The sequence below is a fragment of the Cnephaeus nilssonii genome, assembly GCF_951640355.1.
Source record: "Cnephaeus nilssonii genome assembly, chromosome: 4".
NCBI lineage: Eukaryota > Metazoa > Chordata > Mammalia > Chiroptera > Vespertilionidae > Cnephaeus > Cnephaeus nilssonii.
Window position 1 is genome coordinate 106,216,648 of NC_137075.1, and position 24,591 is coordinate 106,241,238.

At 40.4% G+C, this 24,591-nt stretch overlaps 1 protein-coding gene across 2 annotated transcripts in view; it reads left to right on the forward strand.

Annotated features, from left to right (window-relative positions):
- The window catches only part of ATG2B (autophagy related 2B), a 73,414-nt gene that overhangs the window by 28,510 nt on the left and 20,313 nt on the right, over positions 1 to 24,591 (forward strand). For both annotated transcript variants that reach the window (XM_079768757.1, XM_079768758.1), the window contains exons 13-31: positions 489 to 581; positions 713 to 901; positions 2,564 to 2,837; positions 3,920 to 4,022; positions 5,549 to 5,744; positions 6,029 to 6,171; positions 10,785 to 10,942; positions 11,333 to 11,505; positions 11,942 to 12,092; positions 13,377 to 13,576; positions 13,737 to 13,817; positions 15,710 to 15,816; positions 15,974 to 16,066; positions 16,888 to 16,958; positions 17,331 to 17,407; positions 17,685 to 17,855; positions 19,559 to 19,700; positions 22,165 to 22,367; positions 23,738 to 23,964. In XM_079768757.1, coding sequence (XP_079624883.1) covers positions 489 to 581; positions 713 to 901; positions 2,564 to 2,837; positions 3,920 to 4,022; positions 5,549 to 5,744; positions 6,029 to 6,171; positions 10,785 to 10,942; positions 11,333 to 11,505; positions 11,942 to 12,092; positions 13,377 to 13,576; positions 13,737 to 13,817; positions 15,710 to 15,816; positions 15,974 to 16,066; positions 16,888 to 16,958; positions 17,331 to 17,407; positions 17,685 to 17,855; positions 19,559 to 19,700; positions 22,165 to 22,367; positions 23,738 to 23,964 — 2,852 coding nt within the window. The remainder of the gene's footprint in view (positions 1 to 488; positions 582 to 712; positions 902 to 2,563; positions 2,838 to 3,919; positions 4,023 to 5,548; positions 5,745 to 6,028; positions 6,172 to 10,784; positions 10,943 to 11,332; positions 11,506 to 11,941; positions 12,093 to 13,376; positions 13,577 to 13,736; positions 13,818 to 15,709; positions 15,817 to 15,973; positions 16,067 to 16,887; positions 16,959 to 17,330; positions 17,408 to 17,684; positions 17,856 to 19,558; positions 19,701 to 22,164; positions 22,368 to 23,737; positions 23,965 to 24,591) is intronic.

The following is a 24,591-nucleotide window of genomic DNA, read 5'->3' on the forward strand; positions in this document are numbered from 1 at the left end:
ATAGGCAAATGACTTCATTTCACTCATTATCTAAGCACTCTTAATTTCAGGAGAATTCTGTTATTCAACTAATAGCTGCTGTGTGCTAAGCACTGTTCAGTCACTGCTGAAGACAAGTGCAATGTCTTGATTTATTTATTATTAATCTGTTTTTATTCCTATCCTAATAGTGTGTCCTAGAGACACTTTTCTAAGCTATCAGAGTGACGTGTTGCTTTTACTTTGCCCTCATGTATTATTTTATTTCAAAGCACTTTCTTGGGCATTTATTTATTTGAGTCCTCCCCTACATTTTGTAGATGAGATACTAAGTATCACAAAAGTTAACTAACCTGTCAAGACTCACATTGGTAGTAAGTGACAATGAAAACTTAAAGTTTTCTGACTCCAAAAACTTCTTCCCAAAATGTTAGCACGTCTGTTAATTCATGTGATTAATTATAGCTTGATATCGGACTTTTAATTTATTTCCATCTTTGTCTTTAAAGCTTTTAATGTTCCATTCCAAAGAACAAACTGATTCCCACCCCCCTGTGTGTCTTCAGCTTCATTATAAGCATTCTGAGAATAAAGGGCCCCAGGTAAGAGATCTTTTTCTGTGATTACCACCTGTAAGTTTTTATTTGACATATATTTTGTCACAAATGGAAGGTTTTAACTTAGTTTTATAGTATCGTTCGTGATCATATTAATGCTTTTCTTCTTTTAAAAGGGTAATCAAGCAAGACTTAGTTCTGTTCCTCAGAAGGCAGAATTACAAATTAAATTAAATCCTGTATTTTGTGAGCTGGATATCAGTATTGTGGACAGGTTAAATTCCTTGCTTCAACCACAGAAACTTACTACAGTAGAGATGATGGCATCCCACATGTATACTTCATATAATAAGCATATTAGTCTGGTAAGTAGTCAAAAGTTGCAAATGCTAATCAGAATTATTAATAAGCTCATAGGCTTATTTGGATTATTTCTGAACTTAAGTATTCTTAAATTAACATATTATTGGTAATAATGAAAAATGGAGACGTCTTTTATGTCGATCATAGTTAGCTAATATACTGGGTGAAACTCTATGCACCCATTTTAAATGATGGTTGTGAAGATGGTCAGCAATGTGAAGAAGGCTCATGAAGAAGTAAACTTGCATTACAAAGGTGTGAATAAAATTGATGTATAGAAAAAGAATGAAGGGAAATACACCAGTTGGTAGTATTGATTTTGTTAGAGGAATAGAATTAGATTTCCTTTCCTTTTCTTAATTTTACAAACTGTGATTATAATATCTTCACAAAATATTAGCTACTCACACATTTCACAAAGTACTTGAGCCACCTATAAAATGTAGCCCATATAAAATAAGATATATTTTTGAAAATGAGAACATACTTATTTCATAGTGTTATTGAGCATCACATTATGTGACTTGTACTTAAATCTGGTTCCTGGTGTCTTTTCAAAAGCAAATTAAATAAATCAGATTTGCAAGAAATCTGTTAGGAATTTGGGAGCTGTAGGACCAGGAACAGAGATAACTTTGGTTGAAAAGAAAAGGAAAATTATTTTATTTTTTACTTTATTTCCTTCTCCTCACTTAGTGATGGTATTCAGATTAAATCAGCATTCTTTATTTTTGTCACCAGTTGCTTGTTATTTTAAGTTCTGTGGGACTAATGTCTCTATTTGCTGTTAGCTATAGATGTATTATTTTTGCTGAAGTAAGAGTTAGAACTGGAAAGTCAAATGGGGAGAGAAAGAATAGCTTTGTTAAAAATCCAAATCTAGCATAAAAGGGAACTTTATAATCTGGGAGGTTAGAGACTGATTCATGATGGTGCACCCTGGACTAAAGCTTTATCTTTCAATGCATTTTAGAGAAAGAATAGAAACAGGCTTTTATCTGAAGGGCATGTTCTTTGGACTTTTTACTGTAACATGGCTTCAGTAAATGGTGCATGTGTATTTTGGTTTCTAAGAGCCATTTGTTGGGATCATATCCTTGGGTTGGATGGGAACACAGAGTGAGTCATTTACTGGATATTTATCTAGAACCTGTGATATGCCAGGCTCTGGGCTTAGTCCAGGAAGTACAAAGACGAGTCAGGGATGGTCCTTTGCAATTGGCATAATTCATTTGATTTCACATTCATATTGAGTCTTTAAAGTAGCATATTTGTAGGTAAATCCTTCAAACTGAATACTGGGTACTATAGTGATTTTTAACTATTGAATTTGTTGATGAGCTAATTTATATGTTATTCTTTTTAAACCTTTAGTGAAATATATATGACTGTGTTTTCACTTTGGTTCAGTTTTTATTTTTATTTATTTTATATGAGGGTTTACCTGTTGCCAGTATTCTGGCTCTTATCAGTGGGTATTGGATTACAAAATTTCATTACACTAAACTAATATGGTAGTGGTTATTTTGAATTGTATTTTAATGTACCATACTGAATGAGGAAATATGATTATACATATTGTAATGTTGAATACTTGAATACTAATGTCACTTGTTTATTTACTTAATTTAACATTTGGCCTATATTTTGATGTTTTGTTTTAGCACAAGGCTTTCACTGAAGTGTTTCTAGATGACTCACATAATCCTGCTAATTGTCGAATATCGGTACAAGTTGCCACACCAGCATTAAACCTTTCTGTTCGCTTCCCAATACCCGATCTTCGATCAGATCAGGAAAGAGGACCGTGGTTTAAGAAGTCACTTCAGAAGGAGATTCTTCATTTAGCATTCACAGATCTAGAATTTAAGACTGAATTCATAGGAGGATCAACCCCAGAACAAATTAAATTGGAACTTACCTTTAGAGAACTAGCTGGTAAGATTGCACGTGCCTGTAAAGGCGCAGACTGTAAACAAACAACTGCTGCTGAAGCCTAGAGCGTGAAAAAGTATATGATACTGCAAAACATACCATTAAACAACATTATGTTAGAGAACAAGAGTAACAACCTTTTCCCAGTATTGTATACAAATATGTAAGATAAGTCAGTTTTTTAAAATGTATATATTTTTATTGTTGACAGTATTACAGATGTCTCCCTTTACCTCCTCACTGCCCAGCCACCACACACACACACACACACACACACACACACACACACACCCAGGTCTTTACCACCCTCTGTCTATGTCCATGGGCTATGCATATAAGTATATACGTTCTTTGGTTTATCTCTCCTCATCCTCTCACCCCCACATTGAGTCTGTTTTATGCCTCCATTGCTTCAGGTGCTGTTTTGTTGGTCAATTAATTTTGTTCATTAGATTCCACAAATAAGTGAGATCATGTGATATTTGTCTTTCTCAGATTGGCTTATTTCACTTAGTATAGTAGTCTCCAGGTCCATCCATGCAATCCTGAAGAGATCCCTCTTTTTTACAGCTGCATAGTATCCCATGGTGTAAATGTCCTACAGCTTTTTTATCCATTCATCTACTGTTTCCAAATCTATTGTAAATAACACTGCTGTGAACATATGAATGCATATATTCTTTCTGATTGGTGTTTTGGAGTTTTTAGGATATATTCCTAGAAGTGGAATCTCTGGGTCAAATGGAAGTTCCATTTTTAATTTTTTGAGAAAACTCCATACTGTTTTCCATTCCCACCAGCAGTGTACTGGAGTTCCCTTTTCTCCATCCTCGCCAGCATTTGCTGTTCGTTAATTTATTGATGATAGCCATTCTGACAGGTGTGAGGTGGTATCTCATTGTGGTTTTAATTTGCATCTCTCTGATGATTAGTGACTGAGCATTTTTTCATATGTCTCTTGGCCGTCTGTAGAACTTAATGTTGCATATGTTCCTGATGTAGAGAATCTTTGCTCCCTTAAGGAGGACAGCACCTTTAGCCCTTGAGAAGACATGCATTTCGATTAATCAGTCTTGTTTTATTAGGGTCATTCCAGGAAGATAAAGGAGAGCCATCTATTAAGTTTCTCCACGTGTCTGGTGGAGTAGATGGAGATACAACATCGTCAGATGACTTTGACTGGCCACGGTGAGTGAGCAGATGGATATGATACATACATTTAATGAGATTTTCCTTTAAAAAAATTACTGTGCTCTTTTTAACCATCATTTTGGCTATTAAATTTAAGCTAAAAAATATCCAGCCTTGATGAGCGAACGCAGAGGAAGATGGACAAATGAAATAAAAAATGTGTTTTGAGTGCTGTTCTGTGAAAGTGTCTGTTAGGTACTGTGAGAGCTGGAAGCGTAAGATGTGCTCTGGTCTAAGTGGAAGAACCAAAGAGTCATTGGCCATGTTAAAAACAGTGCAAGGCTGCAGTAGAAGAGATGGCGTAGGGCACCATTTGGTTAGTCGTCAAGTGAACTTTATGGTCACTGATGCTTTGGGAGAGTGATTTTCAAATCTGGGGGGCGTTTACAAAATCCTGGTTCTTGGGCCCCACCCTGGGATCCTCGGCGGGAGCCCGGGCATCAGTGTAGTTTAAAAGACACACCAGGTGATCCCAGTGTGCAGTTGGACTTCGAGAACCACAGCTTCAGGATTCCTTAGGCTGGGTGACCATTCGTTAGTTTAAATTAGCCTGATAGTGGGCTTGGATTATGTTTGAAATAATTTACTTGAAATAATGATCCATTATTATATTAAAAACTAAGTATTTGAAGCTTCGCTAAAGGTGATCTTTTCGGTGCCGTTTTCCTTCCTGCCTTGTTTTACACCCCACCACCTATGTATCAGGCCTGTCAGACTCTTAGGACAGACATTATCAGTACAGCCTGCAAAGCCGCAGGAGTTTAGGGCATGAGTTTTCATCATAAGAAATGGATCTACTTCAGTTATGTAATTTGGAAGCACAATTTCCATTAGGATAACTATAAATTAGGAAATAATTGTGAAACTTTATAACTAGAACCAACTGGTACCACCTACGTACGTAGTGAAAAAGAAAAAGCCATTCTGGATGGGACACAGATGCCTGTCTTGTTTGGGGGGCATGCCTCATCGTGACAGTGGGCTGATGTGACAAAGGAGAGGCTGCACAGCCTTGTGCTGGCGATGGCCCGCAGAGGAGAACACAATCCTTTCATTACTGAAAATCCCAAAGGGAAGATGACTTTGTTGTTGCAGTTCTGAAAATATTCCCTAGCCAATCTCTCCTCCTCCATTTGAACATATTTTATGACACAAGGTTTCCTAGGTATGCAAGTATTCCATAATGGCAAAACAGACTGCGTGCAGAATAATTAGGGTTAGTGAGAATAAATAGAATTCTTAGTGAAATTAAAAACAAATCTTTGTATCCTCAAAAGGTCAGATTTTCAGTTAGCTAAGAATAAAATGTTAATCCCTCTCTTTGGTTTACTTGTTTTTATCAATTCTACACTTTTAAGTTTATAAGATGCTGAGAAATGGGGTAGATTAGATATAATTAGACTTTGTAGACAAGGTAAATCCCACCATTAATGATTCAATCAGTGGTTTTTGTATTAATTTACATAAAAGTTAAATTTTTGCAGTTTATGGATCTTGATTTTTAAAATTGTCCTTGGTATCAGAATTGTACTGAAAATAAACCCACTAGCCATGCATTCCATTTTGGAGAGAATAGCAGCGGAGGAAGAAGAGGAGAGTGATGGCCACTATCAGGAAGAGGAGGAAGGCGGTGCTCACTCCCTGAAAGACGTGTGTGATCTGAGAAGACCCGCCCCCTCTCCCTTTTCTTCTCGGAGAGTAATGTTTGAAAATGAACAGGTAAAATAAAAGTGGGAGCAAACCACAAAGAAATTACCCTTGATCATGTACCAATGGCTTTAATTCTTTTTCTTTAAGAAATACTTAATATACTGTTTGTGCTAGGTTTTTAACTCCACGGTTGAATCATATATTTGTTTCCTCCTTGGTTAAAATGAAAAGTTACATGCTTATTTATTTGCTGACATACCAAGTCCTAAGCTTAGAGCAAGAAGATGCAATTACTATTTTAAACGTACAGTGGTTATTTAATGCATATTTTGTACTAAACTATCATGTTTTAGATGGTGATGCCAGGAGACCCTGTAGAAATGACAGAATTTCAGGATAAAGCAATCAGCAATTCTCACTATGTCCTGGAGCTGACGTTACCCAATGTTCACATGACACTACCTAATAGAAGCTTTTATGAGAAGCTTTATAATAGGTGAGTGAAGCACACTAGTTGAATGGGATGGATCTTTTGCCTGACTGCCTTTCTGCCTCCCTGCTCCCCCTTTTCGTTCCTGGCTTTAATGTCGTCTCCACCTCGGTGAACCTTGTGTGGTGCTGCTTGTAGAACGTTACTGTGATGGTGTGCTGTCGTCGCAGCAGTTTCCTAGCCAGTGTGTCTGGCAGCTGCGTCACTTGTGTGTGAGATAGTCCGTCCCTTTGCCCTCACGTTGGCAGGTTGCCGTCTGTCACTTACCATAGGTACTGAGCAAATGCCATTCTGTGTGTGCAGTGACACGAAAAGAGCTGGGAGATACCTGTCTAGAGGGCCAGCAGTACTGAGGTGGAGTCAGAATCCTGGAGTCTTTGTTTCAGAAGTATCCCTTCTCAAAGTCCAAAACAGGGTCTTACTAGAATGATAAACTCTCACATAAACTTCTGTATAAAAATTAAAATGTATTATATTTAAAGCTCCATAAATGTATATATACCCAGAAAATATGTTGAAATAAATGGCATTCTAGAGTTGAAGGTCATAGACTATGAAGACTTGGGACAATTTACCTAGCGTCATGCTCAGCTTCCTCATCTGTAAATGAGGGTGATACTTGTGTCGGCCTCAGCGGGTTGTTGGGAGGATTAAATGGTACAACACTTGGGAAGTGGTGGGAACAGTGCCTGGCACATAGAAAGCACCCAGTAGTCATCTGTCATTGTTCCCCTTCCTGCCCACTGAGGAATCTCTATTGTAGCGCACCTGCAGGTGGTCACGTGGGGTTCTAGATGATGATGCCATTGTTCCCCTTCCTGCCCACTGAGGAATCTCTTCTGTAGGGCACCTGCAGGTGGTCACGTTGGGTTCTGGAGGAAGACGTCTTAGTGTCCATCACCACTAGCTTCCCAAATGGAACCACCTGGTTCTAATTTCCGTTCATCTTCAGAAACTTCAGACTGTTATTTCAGCTGTAGATTTGCTTGGTATCAAATATCACTGGCCCTTTATTCCTGAACTGTTAATGATAAGTTCTGGCTCTCCTCACTGACTACCAGTGACCAGGACTATTGGTCTTAGAATCAGAAAATTAAGTTTCAGAATGACCTTTGTAGTTCAGTTGTCTTGAAGATGAGATTCACAGCACAGTCCATTGACTATAGGAAGAAAATACTAGTGCTTCTATGTAATTTTTAAAAAACGGTTAAAACTTTGTTATATTTATTTTATAATATGCATAATTTATAAAAAGTTGCATATAACTTATAAACTCACATTAGAGAGCTTTCCTCATGTTTTTAACGTAGGGTTTACAGATGATCTGAAGTTTGGAAACTACTGATCTCTAGACTGTTCTTCTTATTTTATACTTGAGGAATGTCTCCTGAGAGCCTGCAGTGTGCAAGGCTAAACTGAGCACAGTGAAATGACCAGCTCAAGCCTAGCCCGGAGGGCAGAGGGCTTAATTCACTTTTTTTTTTCCTTTCGGTGTTAATTGGTTGTTGGTTAAATTGGGACATTAGAACCGTGATACATGCCTTAAACTGCAATTTATAAATATATGTTTATTTACCACTTCTTTTTAAATATAGGAAAAGGCTTATTTGTTAGTATGAGTCACTGGTTGTAATTTTTGCATAATGTGTACCCAGAAGGCTTTGTCTACAATTTTCAGTTTCAGTTTCTTTGAAGTGGAGTGAAAAAAAGATAGTTTCAAAACAATTTGAGTGCAGAGTCCTTCTAGGTTTTGAGTTTTTCCACCTCAGTCTGTATACTTAAAAGTCATCAGTTAGCACATTTAACTAAACTATACTTATAATAATAAATACAGCTGGGATGAGCAAACTTGAGGCCAAACACCACTGACCTGTGGTGAAGAGACAAAACATAGGGCTCAACTGGTGGGAGAAGCTCTCAGCTGCGCTAGGGAGTGGTCTGTCCCAGCAGCCAGCAGTCAGCATGTGGGACATCCATCATAAGTGTGTCAGAGGACTTGCTTAAATCAGGGAACTCGAGAGGACCTGTCCATCTGGGAGTGAGTTAAATGAGGGTTACTTAAGAGAGTTCTGTTCTAATTTACTCTGCCCACTTGGCCTCTCAGGCCCTAGGATTAGGTAAACACCAAGTGCCCCTCCCCCCTGTGGATCATGTAAGTCATACATGGAAGTTCCTTGGGTGTGAATTCTTTGCCCCTTAGCTTTGCATATATTTATACATTTAAAAATTAATATTATTTTTTAAAATGTTAAACATTCTTAAACTTGCAGAAAAATTGCAAGTACAGGAAAACACTTTTCCCTGAACCATTTGAGAGTAAGCTGCTGCCCTAATGCCCCTTCAATTTTGAGCACTTGAGTGCATATTTCCCACATACAAGGACATCTTCTTCATAACCACAGTTCACCAACCAAAACGAGGGCATATGTAGTGTACATTGCTACCATCCAGTCCTCAGATCCCATTCAAGGCTTGCCAGTATCTCCATAATGTACACACACACACACACACACACACGCGCACACACACACCCCCTTATGCACATATATATGTCTATATATATCTATGTGTATATAACATATATAACATTTAAAAACATTTCTCTGAACCGGAGTTATAACCAGCTGTATTTTTACTTCATACATTTAAAATACTGGTTTATTCATTTAATGCCTTGGTCAACTAGCTCTTTTTAAAAAAGATAGTGTCAGTCTGAGGTACGTGAGAATTTTTTCTATGCTAATAGTCCTTTAGAATCCTAGCTAATAAAGATGGAATATGCAAATTGACCATAACTCCACGACGAAAGATGGCGGTGCCCACAGTCAATAAGGAGGGAATATGCAAATTGACGTGACAAGGTGAGAGGCAGAAGGCGGCTCTGGCCGGAGCGAAGGTGGTGCCGGCAGCTAGGGGAAGGAAGGCCTATTCTTGCACGAATCTTCATGCATCGGGCCTCTAGTAGAATAAAAAAAAGAATTCTAGCTGGTTTTATTAAGTATTTATTGAGCTTCTATTATATCTCAGGCTCATAGCCACAGAATCATGGTGAAGTATCCTTAAATACCGTGTGTTTTCTTCCTTGTTATTAAAAACACCACCAAAATATAAATAAGAAAAACAGTAAAATCTTTTGAAGTTTTATTTATATACTGTGAACTCCAGGTTTTAAGTAATAGTTCCTCTTTAATCTATGAAGATAAGAGAATAGTTGTAGGGAATAAGGAAAGGAAGACCATTTCCTGAGAAAATTCACTTTATACCTTCATTATTTATACGCATAGGAGTGTAGATAAGGTCTGGATTTAAACTCTTTTGTTTAAATAAATATGCCCAAGAAGCCGCAAGCCAGGTGGCCACCACACAGTTCTGGGGCACAGCGGTCAGTGTGTCTGAGACAGTTCTGCCTGCTATCCCCGGTGTCATCCACCTAGAGATGTTCCAGAAAGGGTCCTTTTGGGTGGGGATCCAGGCCCTGTGAGCCACAGGCTCAGTCCTGGTTTATACTTTCTAGGGCTTCAGAAGCTCGGGAATTGGCCCGGGACGTTCCTAGACAAGTGGTTTCTCACAGGAGGGGGCCCGGGCTACCTCATCGCTTGGCGCCTTGCTTGGAATTCACACTAGGCTTGACGATGAGGCTGCCTCTGGCATCCTTCCCTGTGAGTCACGCACTGGTCCCTTCATCAGCACTGCCTGCTCTGTGAGAGCACTGTGCTGGGCATGTATGAAGATGACCAAGACACAGGCCCTTTTCTGAGGGCCACGGCTAGGAAACGGGAAAGTACAGTAGCATGTTATAAGTGCTGCGTTTGAATCGTGTGTGTGAAGGAGATGCTGCAGGTCCAAATCTAGCCAAAGGCCTCTTAGAGGACTCTGTGAAGTCTTTGTTTGCATGAAAAAACATAGACATGGTGATGAGGGGAGGGTAAGGGCAGAAGGACATCTGAGTAGTGACACATATTTCTTTAAAAAGTAGGATCTTGTAGTAGCCTAGCTTGACATCAGTCACCCCATTAGTCACCAGTATTGACTTGGCTAGCCTGCTAGTTAGAAAGATTTCCTTTCTCTGTTCCCTGTTCCGCATGCATTCTTCATCTCACGCCATCTTCCCAATGAGTCTGCTTGCTGGCAGGTCACTTAGCCTTTATGAGGCAGGTCTTCAGGTGCAGAGTGAGAGGAAGGAGTCTCCCTTGGCTGCCCACAGGATTGGTGGGAGGGTCAAGTGAGGCAATGCATGATCTGTTAGAGTTCACAGAGTGCTCTCGTGTGTGAACAGTCTTCTTTCTGTTCTCGTTTTTTCAAAAAATTTTAACTGCCTTCTTTAGAGTGCATTTAGATGTATGTTATTTAATGCATGTAACACAGGTAAAAGTAGGCAGGCACCTAATTAGGTATCTAATTGTACAGATTCTTTTCTCAATGCCCTGCATTATAGCCATGTCTGTTATTTTTCCATTTTAGGAACATAATTGATATTTAAGAAACACTTTTGTAAGATCTAATTTCTGTTTCAGCAGTTAGAAAATTCTTATTCATGCGACCTGTTAAAGGGATGTTCTTTAGATTGCCTTTAGTTGAACTAGGAATTATGTACTTATTTTCCAGCTTTGTCTTTATAGGATCTTTAATGACTTGCTGCTGTGGGAACCAACAGCTCCTTCACCAGTGGAGACTTTTGAAAATATTTCGTATGGTATTGGGCTGTCAGTAGCCAGTCAACTGATCAATACCTTCAACAAGGATAGTTTTAGTCCATTCAGATCTACAGTTCACTATGGTAATATGTCTTAAATTTGTTTTGATGTCACTGCCTGGTTAGCAATAAAGTAGTAGCCTTTTCAGTTGATAGATTAAAAAATCTTTCTTTGATGATGTTTTTCATTTATATTTTATAATATCTTTTAGTAATTTATATTTCTCCACTTCTCTCTGTATATTGAGAATGTTGTTATTAGTTAATGATATTATCTTTATAGTGATAGTATATACATTGTCTGAAGTTCAGTGGTAAAATGAAAAAACATAGCATGTACATTTTTATTGTCATACCAGATTCTGAGTAAAAAGGACCAGGCTGTAAAATAAATATTCTTATGATAATGTTCAGGTTGCTATTTTTTTAAAGCAGCTGTCAGAACCATGTAATTGTGACCTTTATTTCTCACAGATGAGGAAAGTGGATCAGAGGAGGAGACTTTGCAGTATTTTTCTACTCTTGATCCCAACTATCGTTCCCGTAGGAAAAAAAAACTTGACTCTCAGAATAAGAACTCGCAGAGTTTTCTCTCCGTTCTTCTGAGTATTAATCACGGATTAATGGCAGTGTTTACAGACGTGAAGGTAAAGATTTACAAATATCAAGTGTTCCTTCAAGTGCACCTTACTTAAATCTGCCACGATGACACATCCTGTAATTGAGGGAGTTGGGAGTGGTTTCAGCCACTGAAAAAGACCCGCTTTCTGAGGCAGGTCATGGTGACAGCGACTCTGAAAAGCTGCCATTCGTGCAGCTCAGAAGACAAACGTTATATACCCCTTCTTTTGGGAAACATGCTTGTTCTGCTCCCGAGATGGTAACTAGTAATCTGTCCATTGTGAAGGATATGGAGTACAGGGGGCTCGTTTGACAGAAGAGGCCCCATTTCCTTGTTCAGTTTTTCACATCACCATGTCAGATGGCTTAAGAGTCAGACCACTTGGCTGCAACCTGAGAGATTCTGTCCGAGGGTTTCTGTATTTAAATAATGACATCTGTGTTTTCCCATCTTTTTATTAGCAAGATAATGGAGATATTTTGGAAAACAAGCATGGTGAATTCTGGTTGGAGTTCAGTAGTGGTACGTTATTTTGTGTTACAAAATATGAAGGTTTTGATGACAAGCACTACATCTGCCTTCATTCCAGCACCTTCAGTCTTTACCACAAAGGTAGGACAAATGTTAAGTGTTTCATTTCTGTTTAGACATGTTCAAATTTTGTTTAATGAAAATCTGTTGAGAACACAACTCTGATATTAGAAATGATTTCTGTGGGGTGTTCGATTCCACTGGCAAAGTAATACTTATTGTGAATTAGAAGTTGACTATTCTTTTTTGTAATCCTATTTAATAAAAGGCTAATAATGCAAATCGAACGAAGGAATGACCAGTCGCTATGATGCGCACTGACCACCAGCGGGCAGGCGCTTGATGCAGGAGCTGCCCCCTGGTGGTCAGTGTGCTCCCATAGGGGGAGCGCCCCTCAGCCAGAAGCTGGGCTTACAGCTGGTGAGCGCAGCTGTGGTGGTGGGAGCCTCTCCCGCCTCCATGGCAGCGCTAAGGAGCAGCGAGCCCAGTGGAAAGGAGCAGTGAGCAGGTGGGCAGTAAGGAGCGAGGGCTCCCTGACTGAGAGGGCGCAAGCTAAGCTGAGAGCCCCCCCCCAAGCCATTTTCGTGGACCCAGCCTCTAGTATGATATAATTCACATATCATATGCAATTCACCCATTTAAAGTATACATTTCAGTAGTGTTTAATATTTCAGAGTTGTATAACCATAATCACAATAAACTTTAGAACATTTTCATTACCCCCAAAGGAAACTGTACCGTTTAGCTAGAACACCCAGAAGCTCCCATCTCCCTGCCCTAAGCAACCGCTACTCCACTTAGTCTGTATGGATTTATTCCTGATGTTATCTGTGAATCAAATCATACAATATATGATTAGCACGTACTGTGGTATTATGTCTTCAAGGTTTATCGAGGTGTATCAGTATTTCATTCATTTTATTGCCAAATGATATTCCATTTTGTGTATGTACCATATATTATTATCTATTTTTGATCAGTTGATGGGACTTTGCATTCTTTATTCTCAAGCAATATTTCCTTTTGGTAACAGACACAGAATTTACCATTCTTTGAGCACATTTCCTGTGTTCCCTTGTAATTAGACATGAGATCCTTGTGTATTCTTAACGTTTACCAGATTTTCCCATTTAAATTGAATTATCCTAGCGTTTTAAATCTTAATTTTTTTGAAGTTGGGTACTATCAGGCATATGAACATTAGTAAGGATGGGTTATTAATGCCAAGTCGATTCTTGCTCATTTTGCCTCCAGAATCATGTTGTATTCAGTGGAAGTACATGGCTTTTGTTTTCAGTTACAGAAGTCTGTGAGCTAATTTCAAGTAATCATTTTTTTTATGTTTTCACTTCCCTTTGGATGTAGGCATAGTGGATGGAGTGATTCTTCCTACAGAAGTACGGCTGCCCAGTGCCACGCGCCCACACTGGCTGGAACCCACCATTTATTGCTCTGAAGAAAATGGCCTCAGTAGAGCTTCTTCAGAGGGTGTTGGAGGAGACACGTTGAACATGCTCTCTGCTGCTGTTAAAATACTGTCTGATAAGTCAGAGTCCAATACAAAGGTCTGTATTTTATACTTTTATACCAAATGCTTGCTGTTGGTTTGATTACTAGCTAAAATGATTGCATAAAAGGCAACACATTAATTTTGTGAGGAAGACTTCCAGTTTTGAACTAGAGGGTGTGCAGGTGGTGAGTGTAACTCTTTGTGCTGCTCTTTAGGAATTTCTCATTGCTGTGGGGCTGAAAGGAGCCACTCTCCAGCACAGAGTACTCCCCTCCGGGCTGAGCTGGCATGAGCAGGTAAGAGGCTGTGTGTATGTAGTAGTCTTTTTTATTTTATGTTGGCATATGTGTACCGAAAATTTCACAAACCACAAATGTTCAGCTCAGTGAATTATCACGAAGCGAACACTCCTGCATAACCATCTTTTAGGTTGGGAAATAGAACATTCTCAGACCTCCAGAATGTGATTGGTCTTTTACCTCAAAGTTTGGTCCCTAAACATTTCAAACACAGAATTATCCTTTACGCCATCAAAGGGAAGGGACCCTTCATCCCAGGACCTGTAGAACGCCTGGCACATCTATACTAATAAAAGAGTAATATGCTAATTAGACTGGGAGACCTTCCAGACATTCTTCTGGACAGAGCCGTTGTGGCGGGGCTGAGGTAGAGGTGGTTAGGGGCCAAGAGGGGAGGGCAGTTGTGGGTGATCAGGTCGGTGGGGGGCCGTTGGGTGCAAGCAGGCCATCAATGGGGGTCAGTTGGGGGCGATCAGGCCAGCGGGGGTGGGGGGCCTGTTTGGGGTGAGCAGGCCAGCAGGGGAGCAGTTGGGGGCAAGCAGGCCGGCGGGGAGGGCAGGGGGGGTGACCAGGCTGGCAGGGTGGGCATTTGGGGGCGAGCAGGCCGGAGGGGCGGGCGGCAGTTGGGGGCAGGCAGGCCAGCAGGCAGAGTGATTAGGGGCAATCAGGCAGGCAGGCAGGTGAGTGGTTAGGACCCAGCAGTCCCGGATTGCGAGATGGATGTCCGACTGCCGGTTTAGGCCCGATCCCCGAGGGGTCCCAGATTGGAGAGGGTGCAGGCCGGGCTGAGGGACACCCCCCCCTCCCCGTGCACAAATTTCGTGCACCAGGCCACTAGTGGATCGATAAAGGATGTGTTGACTTGCACGTATAACCGTGTGTCCTTTAAGTGCCATAATTTCAGAATTATTCTCTAAGTCAATAACATGGCTTGAGGCATTTATAAGAATTTCTGTAATTAATTTCCAGTTTAACCTTTTGCACTCGGATGTCGAGTGTGACTCGACACGGTTAGCATTAGAATAAAGGAATCGAGAAAAAAGCAAGCGAGTGCATAGGGTTAATAATTGTATATGCTTAATGAAATATAGTTGATTATTTTTTCACAGGAAACTTGGGGTGAGAAGTTAACTCTGTGAGAATAAAAAATAGTGTACTGATTCTTGTTCATTTTTCTTAGAAAGGGGAACTTTTTATTTTAAACTTTAATGTTTTTATAGAAGGCTTTTTTAATAAAAGCATATGGGAAATAAGATAGTCTTTCTACCTATTTGTGTATAGAAACATGAGGAGATATTCTTTAGAATATCTATATCTACATCTGTTTATCTACATCTGTAAAGTGCAGGTAGAGAAATGGTTAGTATGAACACTGAACTAGCTGTAAGGGAGAGATTTAGCCTTAACCTCCTTGTTTTCTTAGATTAGAAATATGTGAGAAAAGATATTAGTGAGAGGGACTGGTTTTCAGATTCAGCTAGGTATAAATTAAGGATAAAAAACTTCTCCTAGCAATGGATTATTTAGAAAACCAGATGGGACAGTTTTAAGCAGTCTTTAGGAAAAAAATTTTTTTCAGGACTTGTTCCAAACAAAATAATGTGAAAGCAATTTATACATGCTTCGTTAGTTTCATAAGATATGATTTTCCTAAGATTTCTGTAGCATTGCTGTTGTTGGATGGGCCTATTTACTTCAAATTCTAGTTTTGTAAATAATTTTTAAATGAAATTTTTCAAAATGATGATTTTTTTCCTTTTAGAATTATGATTTTCCAATATATGGTTGCTTTCTGTGTGAGATATTTTGTCTTATATTGATCTTAATGATACCATATCGACACTTTTTTTTCTTCTAAAGCAGGGAATTTTATATTTTTGTGATTATAGATTTTATACTTCCTGAACATTGCTGATGAACCTGTTCTAGGATATAATCCTCCAACTTCACTTACAACTTTTCATGTTCATCTCTGGAGCTGTGCACTTGATTATAGGTTAGTTCATAAATGGGACAAAGTAAAATTTTATTTCAAATATGTACTAAGTTTTGGGAAAAATGCATAATTTAGTAAATTAAGGTTCAAAATACTCTTTAAGAGGAGTTTCTGTTGTTGCAGCAGACTGATGTTCTGATGTTTCTTTTTGTGGTAGGCCTCTTTACTTGCCAATCCGCTCTCTTCTTACTGTTGAAACATTCAGCGTTTCAAGTAGTGTTGCCTTGGATAAATCGTCTTCTACACTCAGGTACCTGTGTGAACTTCTTTGTCACTAAATGCAGCTGTTCAAAACATACTGACTGTTTTATGTAAACCCTTTGATTAGATTCTCAACTTTTTGTTAAAATCAGCATTCTTTTACTAATAGTCATGTCCCTTTTCCTCGTTTTCAGTTTTTTTCTCAAATGATTCATCCCACCTTTTCTTTTCTTTCTTTTTTTCTTTTTTTTTGTTAATCCTCACCCAAGGATATTTTTCCCACTGATTTTTAGAGAGAGTGGGAGAGAGAGGGAAAGACAGAAATATTGATGTGAGAGAAACACATTGATTGGTTGCCTCCTGCACAAGCCCTGACTAGGGCCCAGGCCGGGGAGGAGCCTGCAACCGAAGTGTGTGCCGTTGACCAGAATTGAACCCAGGACCCATTGGTTTGCAGTCCGACGCTCTATCCACTGAGCCAAGCCAGCTAGGGCTCGTCCCACCTTTTCTATTCAGGGAGAAAATAATTCTAGAGATTGTTAGTTTAATTTTTAAAGTAGATAAGTAAATTTCCCATAATACCTGGTACACTTCATTTTCATAATTTGAAACTTGTGAATTTGGACATCTACTTAAAAAAAATTCAGAATTAATTTGAGCAGATGATTTAATCTCATTCTTTACACCATTTAAATATTTCTGGCACTGAGTTTTAAAAAAACGTGACATGACATTTATAAGTTAGAAGCTACATGTGACTTTGATAATATTTATATCAGAAAGATTGATACAACTAACATATATAGTGATCAAGTGCATATATTTGAGGTTAGTGTTTTAGATATTGAGTTTATCTTTTTTTCCCCTCAGAATAATCCTGGATGAAGCTGCTTTACATCTGTCTGACAAGTGTAACACTGTCACTGTTAATCTGAATAGAGGTAACAGTGAAAAAGCAAAATCTGGAATAGAGGAATGTTTTTTTATTTTCATTTTTTGTGTGTGACTATTTTAAAGCATTTAACTTTGGAAAAATGCCAGGGAGCTAAGGATTTTATTAAATATCAGTTTGAAGTTGTAATGTCCTTAAGTGCATCAAATTATATATACTCTATTTAATATAAGACAAATTTTGTTTCTAACTAAAATAAGTTATAGAATTTTTGTAGGGTGAACTATGTTTCTGTTGCATTATAAGTATTTTTAGCACTGCCTGCCATGAATTGTAGAGATGCTAGTTTTATTAGGTGTTGGGTAAGCATTTTTAAAAAGCTATACTCAAACATTTTGTTAATTCTTTTTTAAAACTTTAGATTATGTTCGTGTGATGGATATGGGGCTTTTAGAATTAACCATAACTGCAGTGAAGTCTGATTCTGATGGAGAGAAAGTAAGTTATTAAAATAATTGGAAGTTTTAGTTGTCTTGTTTTTTATAGGAGGGACTGAAAGAGCATTGACTTTGCTGTAGAATTATTTTTTCACGTACCCTAATTTTGGACAAAAGTAGATAAAATATTTTAAAATGAAGACTGAGTTATTATAAGTACACATTTCCTATGATAAGACAAATTGTTATATTTTATTTAATGTAAAACTATACAAAAAAGGAAAATTTGGCCTCTTGTTTGGAAAACATTTCATCCTTTTTTCCTGTGCTGTGTCCAGACTGACTCACGCTTTGAGTTACACTGTTCCAGCGACGTTGTCCATATCAGAACATGCTCAGACTCCTGTGCTGCTTTAATGAATCTCATTCAGTACATTGCAAGCTACGGCGACTTACATGCAGCCAACAAGGCGGAGGTGAAGCCAGGAGCCCCGCAAAGAAAGACCACGGTACAGTCGGCCACGCCATTTGTTAGAACGAACTCCCTCTGCCCCATTCCAGCCGCACGAGTGACATGTTTCCATCAGCAAGGCCTTCACGACAGGCATAAGGCAGGAAAGAAACACAACGCCATCTCTCTATTAGTTACCTTCACAGGGTGGGGTCTGGAAAGGGGCTTCCATGGATTTTTTTGGAAAATTATCCTACTGCTTGATATTATTTGTTTCAGAACATTATTGATCTTCTCAACCAACATAACACTTTTTTAACTTGTTATTTTCACCTGTCCTGGAGAGAGAAAGAAAACATTTGTCATGTAAGAGCTTGTTATATGCAAGTATGTAAAAAGTGGTATGAGAAAACAGATTATTACCAGGAGACTTACAGCACTTACATGATATTATCTCCCGTGTTTGTTATACTGAAAACGGGGTGTTATTGTAGATACTTTCTCAGGTGATTTCATTAACCCAGTGCGATACAGAGGTTAGAGGTTATTATCAGTGTTACAGGTGAATAAATAAGACCCAGAGAACAGGTGATTTGCCATCATTAATAGCAGAAAGGCCATACAACTAAGCTATTTTGGTTCAATGGACCACCTCTTTGCCCTCTTTTATGTCCAGATTGACCAGTGTCCACTTTGTCTAGCTTTCTTTTAAATTTTTCACTGTGTTTTCACACCTCTTCTGTGAACAGAGCTCTCAGCGCCCTTAGGTTAGGAGCCTCTAGAAGGGCGGGCTGGCTGGCATTCCTTCGTTCAGGACCATCTCACACTCGTTCGTGTTACACTGCCACTTTGATTCCTTCCTGCTGTGCTGTTCTTAATGCTAATAAGTGACTTTCGACACTCCCTCTCTACTGTTGACTCTTCATGGAAACATTCTCCAGTTCATGAAAAGTTATTTTAAATTGTCCCTTTCAAATCGGGTCTTTTTATTTTATTTTTATCTTGTACTTTTTTATTGAATTTATTGGGGTGACATTGGTTAATAACATTACATAGGTTTCAGGTGTACAATTCTATAATACATCATCTGTATATTGTATTGTGTGTTCACCACCCCAAGTCAGATCTCCTTCATCAATCACCATTTATCTCTCCTTTACCCTCTTATACCCACCCCAAGCCCCTTCCCTCTGATAATTGCCATAGGATCTTTCCATTTTAGAGTCTTGCTCACATTTAAAAGCATGGTGTGGATTTAATGAATCCACAGCTCACAGACTGAAATGGTTAAGTATCAGGGCTGGAATTGAACCTATGAAGCACCTTTGGGAGATTTCCCTCTTGTGTCTGCCCCCACTGCCCTGATGTATCTATTCATTCTAAGAAGTGAGCTGCGAGCCACGACTGTCTCGAAGGCGTGGAAGCCCTGGCAGCCGGCAGGTTTGCCCAGATCAGACTCTGCAGAGCGAGATCCCCCCGCCCCGCTTTATGGCACTTTCCCACCTTCTCTCTCTTCTCCCGTGTTGCCTCTTCACGATCACAGTTCCCTGGGCTGGTTTTGAGGTGGTGCCAGTAGTTGTTGGGGTGACGATGACACTAAAAACTTAAACTGGAGCCGCTGCTGGGCAGAATATTGAAAAGTTAATATATTCCTGTTGCTGGTGTTTTTGTAATGTAGTGTATTTCTGGGACAAAAGAATGTTAAATAGTTTGCTTTGTAGAGCGATTTCAGTTCTTTTTAATTAGTTTCTTTGACTGTAGGTAGATTTCGGTGGTCAGTCGTCCTCACGAGGCCCGGTACTTCCTGAAGCAGATCAGCAGATTTTACGAGATTTGATGAGCGATGCTATGGAGGAGATTGAAGTGCACCAGGCCAGTGCCTCCGTGAAACCACAGCCTAACGGTAAGGCGACGGGGCTTTCCTCGGGAAGCCCGGTGTTGTCCCCGAGGCGTACATTGTTTGTGTTCCTGTAAGTTCTTCAACAAGGAACTCCTTAAAGCGAAAGCAAGTCTGAGTTTTGGTGGATGTTTATTAGTCAGTCAGTTTTGTTTATAGAGTATCTGGTAGATAAATAACACTGACGAGGATGCTGTGGGGGATGCAGATCAAGTGGGAGGCACAGCCATGTTTTCTGGGAGCTTATAGGTTAGTAAAGCAAACTGGCACTAAATGGGACAGAGTGGTTCAGAAATGATAATGGGAAGAAACACTTCAGAATGTGTTACGTACTGTAAATATTGTTCGGAACGGGTTGGAATCGGTGCATCAGACTTCAGTGAAAGTGTGATGAGTTGGCTTTCAAACAGTGGGTAGGACTTAGGTATGTCAAAGGGAGAGAGAAGATATCTTGGCAAGGTCATTAACATCAAGAGACACTGACAAAGGCGGAGGAGCCCTGCTCACCTAGCAGATCAGGCTACTATGTAGCAAATGGTCCCTATTCCTATCTAACAAAGAGAGAATATGCAAACTGACTGTCACACTGTAACCAGATGGCTGTACCCACAGTGGAGGCAGGGATTCCGTAACACAAGATGGCTGCGCCCACAGCAGAGGCCGAGTTCCCGTAATGAGCCTTAAGCAGTCAGCAGGGACCTTAGGCTGTGTGGTGCTGGGCCGGGGCAGGGGACCTGAGGCTGCGCCCCCCTGCCTGGTGGGGCTTGTTGGGGGACCTCAGGCCGCACCCCCCACCCCAGTGCCAGGCTGGGGGATCTCAGGCCGCACCCTCCACCCCAGTGCCAGGCTGGGGGACCTCAGGCCGCACCCCCATGCCCTGGTGCTGGGCCGGGGGACCTGAGGCTATGCCCCCTGCCTGGTGGGGCTTGACAGGGGACCTCAGGCCACGCCCCCCCATCCAGCAGGGCTTGACGGGGGACCTCAGGCCACGCACTACGCCCCGGCGCCAGGCCAGGTGATCTGAGGCCGCGCCCTCTACCCAGCAGGGCTTGAAGGGGGTGGGGCCGGCCAGGTCTGGATCTAGCCCAATGGGGGTGGGGCCGGCTGGGTCTGGGTCTCGCGTGATTTTGAGACGCATGTGGGTGGGCGGGGACTTGACTCTGGTTCCCTTGGCGCACCCCAGACTCTGACAGGAGGAAGATTTTCATATACATTTTACTAATTTGCTTTCATCTCTGACACTTCTATTATAGAGAAAGGGCAAATAGAAATATTAAAATATTTCTTCTAATTAATTCCCTTTTAATGTGCATGAATTTCGTGCACCGGGTCACTAGTATTGAAAAGAAGTAAACGATAAAGTTGGATAGGCAAGAAGGAGGAACCAGATGTGAAGCATCTAAATATTTTGAAGCATGTCTCTGAAAAATACATTTTTTCTGACTGGATGAAATTAATTGTTTCTATATGTTGTGAACTCTTAATTGTTAAAAATTACTTTATGATTTTATAAGTCTTTAGCATTACGTATTACTTTCATTCTAAATTAGAACTAAGGAAGCAAATGGGAACCTTCAGCTTCCTAGCACCTATTACATTATGTGTAATACATATTAGCAGCTGACCTTATGTGGGAATGGATATGTAATGACTGAGCAGCTTCAATATACAAGGTTCCGTACTAGGCACTCAAGGAGGTGTAAGTTCAAGGTGTTGCCATAGAAGAATTTAAAGTCTAGTCTGTGAGCCTCCAGAGGCTAAATGTCCCTTTATCCATCTTAGTGTTCTCAGTCCATATTAAATGGTTGGTTTGAATGACTGAATAGAGAAAGACTTGGTGACTCTAATATGAAATAAATTGTATAAAAATATATGTTTACATAGAGATTTTGGTGCAAATGCACTCTTTTGTGAACTTCATACCAAGAGCTACCTGAGAACAGGTGTCCCGTGTGGGTGTCCGGCACCCCAAGAAGCTGTCTTTTTGTGGCTCGGAGTCCCTTGGAGACCTGCCTGACTGCTGTTTCCCCGCCCGTCCATAGCAGAGAGTTCCTGTAGCTTTAGGTGACGTTGCTGGGTACATTGGTTTCCCTGCTCGTGCAATATTGTCGAATGGGTTTCTTGCAGAGCTCTACCCACAGGACAGAATTGTCAATATGAGACTGGCTAAAGCCAAACTCCAGTCACCACTAAACCCTGCTGCCGAATTCCTGAGCTTCTCCAGCACGGGTAGCTAGGAGGAGACTGCCGCTTCATGAGCCCATCGTTTACTCTTTTCTTAGGGAGCTTCAAACTTATTCTTAGTCTTTTTATCAGCACTCACAGGGTAATTGTAAGAAAAAAGGAGGTTTTGCAGGTGAAAGCATTCAACATACTGCGTCTCTGACACACAGTTAAAATGCTTATTTTTGTTGTTATTATTGATGTTTCAGAATGTGCCAAAACTGAACACTGTAATCTTTCTGCCTAGGTGTTTTGGATGAAAAATGTCATATTCAGGAGCCATGTTGTTCAGACCTCTTCCTGTTTCCAGATGAGAGTGGGAATGTGTCCCAGGAGCCCGGCCCCACTTATGCCTCCTTCACCCACCACTTGATTAGTGACACAGTGCCAGGCGTGCCCACTGAAAACGACGACTTTTGCATTCTCTTTGCACCAAGGGCAACTGTTCAGGTAATAAATTGATAGCATAATTGAGGCTTTAAGATAGCGCTAAAAGTCAGATTGATCAAAGGCCCAAAAAGATTCTTTAGATTTTAACTTCATTGTTCAGAATTACTTTGGTTTGTAACTTACTATTTCTGCTACTATGTAAATGTTTGTTATGCTTTACTATTTCTGGGACACGTCTCTCAAGGACTCAGAGAAGAATGCTCTATATTTGCAAAATCTCCTCCATAGTTAATTGAACTACAGATGTCATGTGTAGTAAGGCTGGGGAGTTTCATGGCAGAAAGGGTGCTGCATAGAGTTGCTAGTCCAAGACCTGGGAGAGGTCAGATGTGCTTTGTGTGAAGGCTGGTGGTTGGTTGCTATAATTTCCATGTTAGAGTCATGCTCACATTTAAAAAGCATGGTCTGCTTCTACTGAATCCACAGTTCACTAACCAAAATGGTTAAGCATTGGTGCTAGAATTGAACCCCATTCAAAATGCATCACTATTTAGTGCATATATGTTTTAAACTGCCTACTAATAACTTAGTAGGTGAGTGTATTTGACTAAGTTCTGGGGAATTAAAAAAAAAGTGAAAGCAGTCAAATTCATGATAATCTCATTATGAGGAAACATAATAATTTGGTCAGGATGTCGAAGTAGGTCAGATTTGGAATGCAATATTGACTCTGAATTTAAGAACTACACACACACACACACAATCTGCCTTTTTATTGCCAGTCACATAGTAAAAGCCAAACTATAGATTACTAGAGGCCTGCTGTACGAAATTTGTGCATGGAGGGGGGCATCCCCTCAGCCCAGCCTGCACCCTCTCCAGTCTGGGACCCTTCGGGGGATGTCTGACTACCGGTTTAGTGGGTAGTCGGACATCCCTCTCACAATCTGGGACTGCTGGCTCCTAACTACTCACCTGCCTGATTGCCCCTAACTTCCCCCCCTGCCAGCCTAATCACCCCTAACCACCTCTGCCTGCCGGCCTGATCACCCCTAACTGCACCCCCTGCTGGCCTGGTTACCCCCAACTGCCCCTCCCCCCCCCTCCTGCCGCCTTGTTGCCCCATGCAGCCTGCTGCCTGCTGTTCGGTCGTTACTGTTACTGTGACGGTGTCCCGGGAAATTTGCACATTCCTCTATTAGTATAGAAGATAAAAAATCCTATGGAGTACTTTGCATAGAACAGAGTCCACATTATGGATAAAAATGCAAAATATCTTCTGTGATGATTAATGTCAGGACTATTATTCTGTTTTATGTATTGAAATCACTAGAAAGGATGCAGATCAACACATCCCTTTGAGACAGGCAGCATAATCAGTGGTTTTTACTTGGCTAATACAATATGTGTTACCTGTTTCTTTGTTACAGGAGAAGGAAGAAGAGCCAGTTGTAAAAATAATGGCTGAAGATGCAATTGTGATAAGAGATAATTACTTCAGTCTGCCCGTTAAGAAGACAGATGCGAGCAGAGCCCCCTTGCACTTCCCCGTTCCCGTCGTCCGGTGTGTTGTTAAAGAAGTCTCTCTTGTTTGGCATCTTTATGGAGGAAAGGATTTTGGAACAGCCCCTCCTACTTCTCCAGCTAAAAGTTACACGTAAGTTAAATTCATTTCTACATAAGTTTGTTTGGCAGGATTATCGTTTGAAGAATTATTAATAAAGTAGTATTAAAAATCTTCAATTTGTATTACTCTGTAAATGGTAGTGTTAGAGTTTGCCATTTTGTAAACTTATGCGGTGTTTGTATATTTACTAAAATGTGGTGACCTAAGTGCTTTCCAGTCAGCAAAGTTTTTCGGGCACCTACCATGTGCCAGAACCTGTGTTAGGGGCACGCTCACTAAAATGAGTGTGACCCGACCCTGCCCTGGGTTCGAAATGGAGAGATAGTTGTGTGAGCAACTGAGGCAGTGAAGTGTATGCATCAGGAGGTAGGGACCGTCATGCCCCTGAATCTCCAGCACCCAGCTCGGGACACAGCGGTGTCGATGCTCCTGAAGTTCTTGTTAAACGGGGGCATCAGTTGGTCGAGCTAGAGAACTGCATAGAGGACTAGGTAGCGGGCAGGCATGCTCATGGGGTGGGAGGAGAGAAAAAGCGCCAGGAGGTGGTAACCTTGGCACAACAGTGTAGTGACTGTTTCTATTTAAAGGTAATTTTTAAACACTTGTGAATTTACTGTAATTCTTTTGTCTATTTATTGGGATTTCTAGGACCTGTAC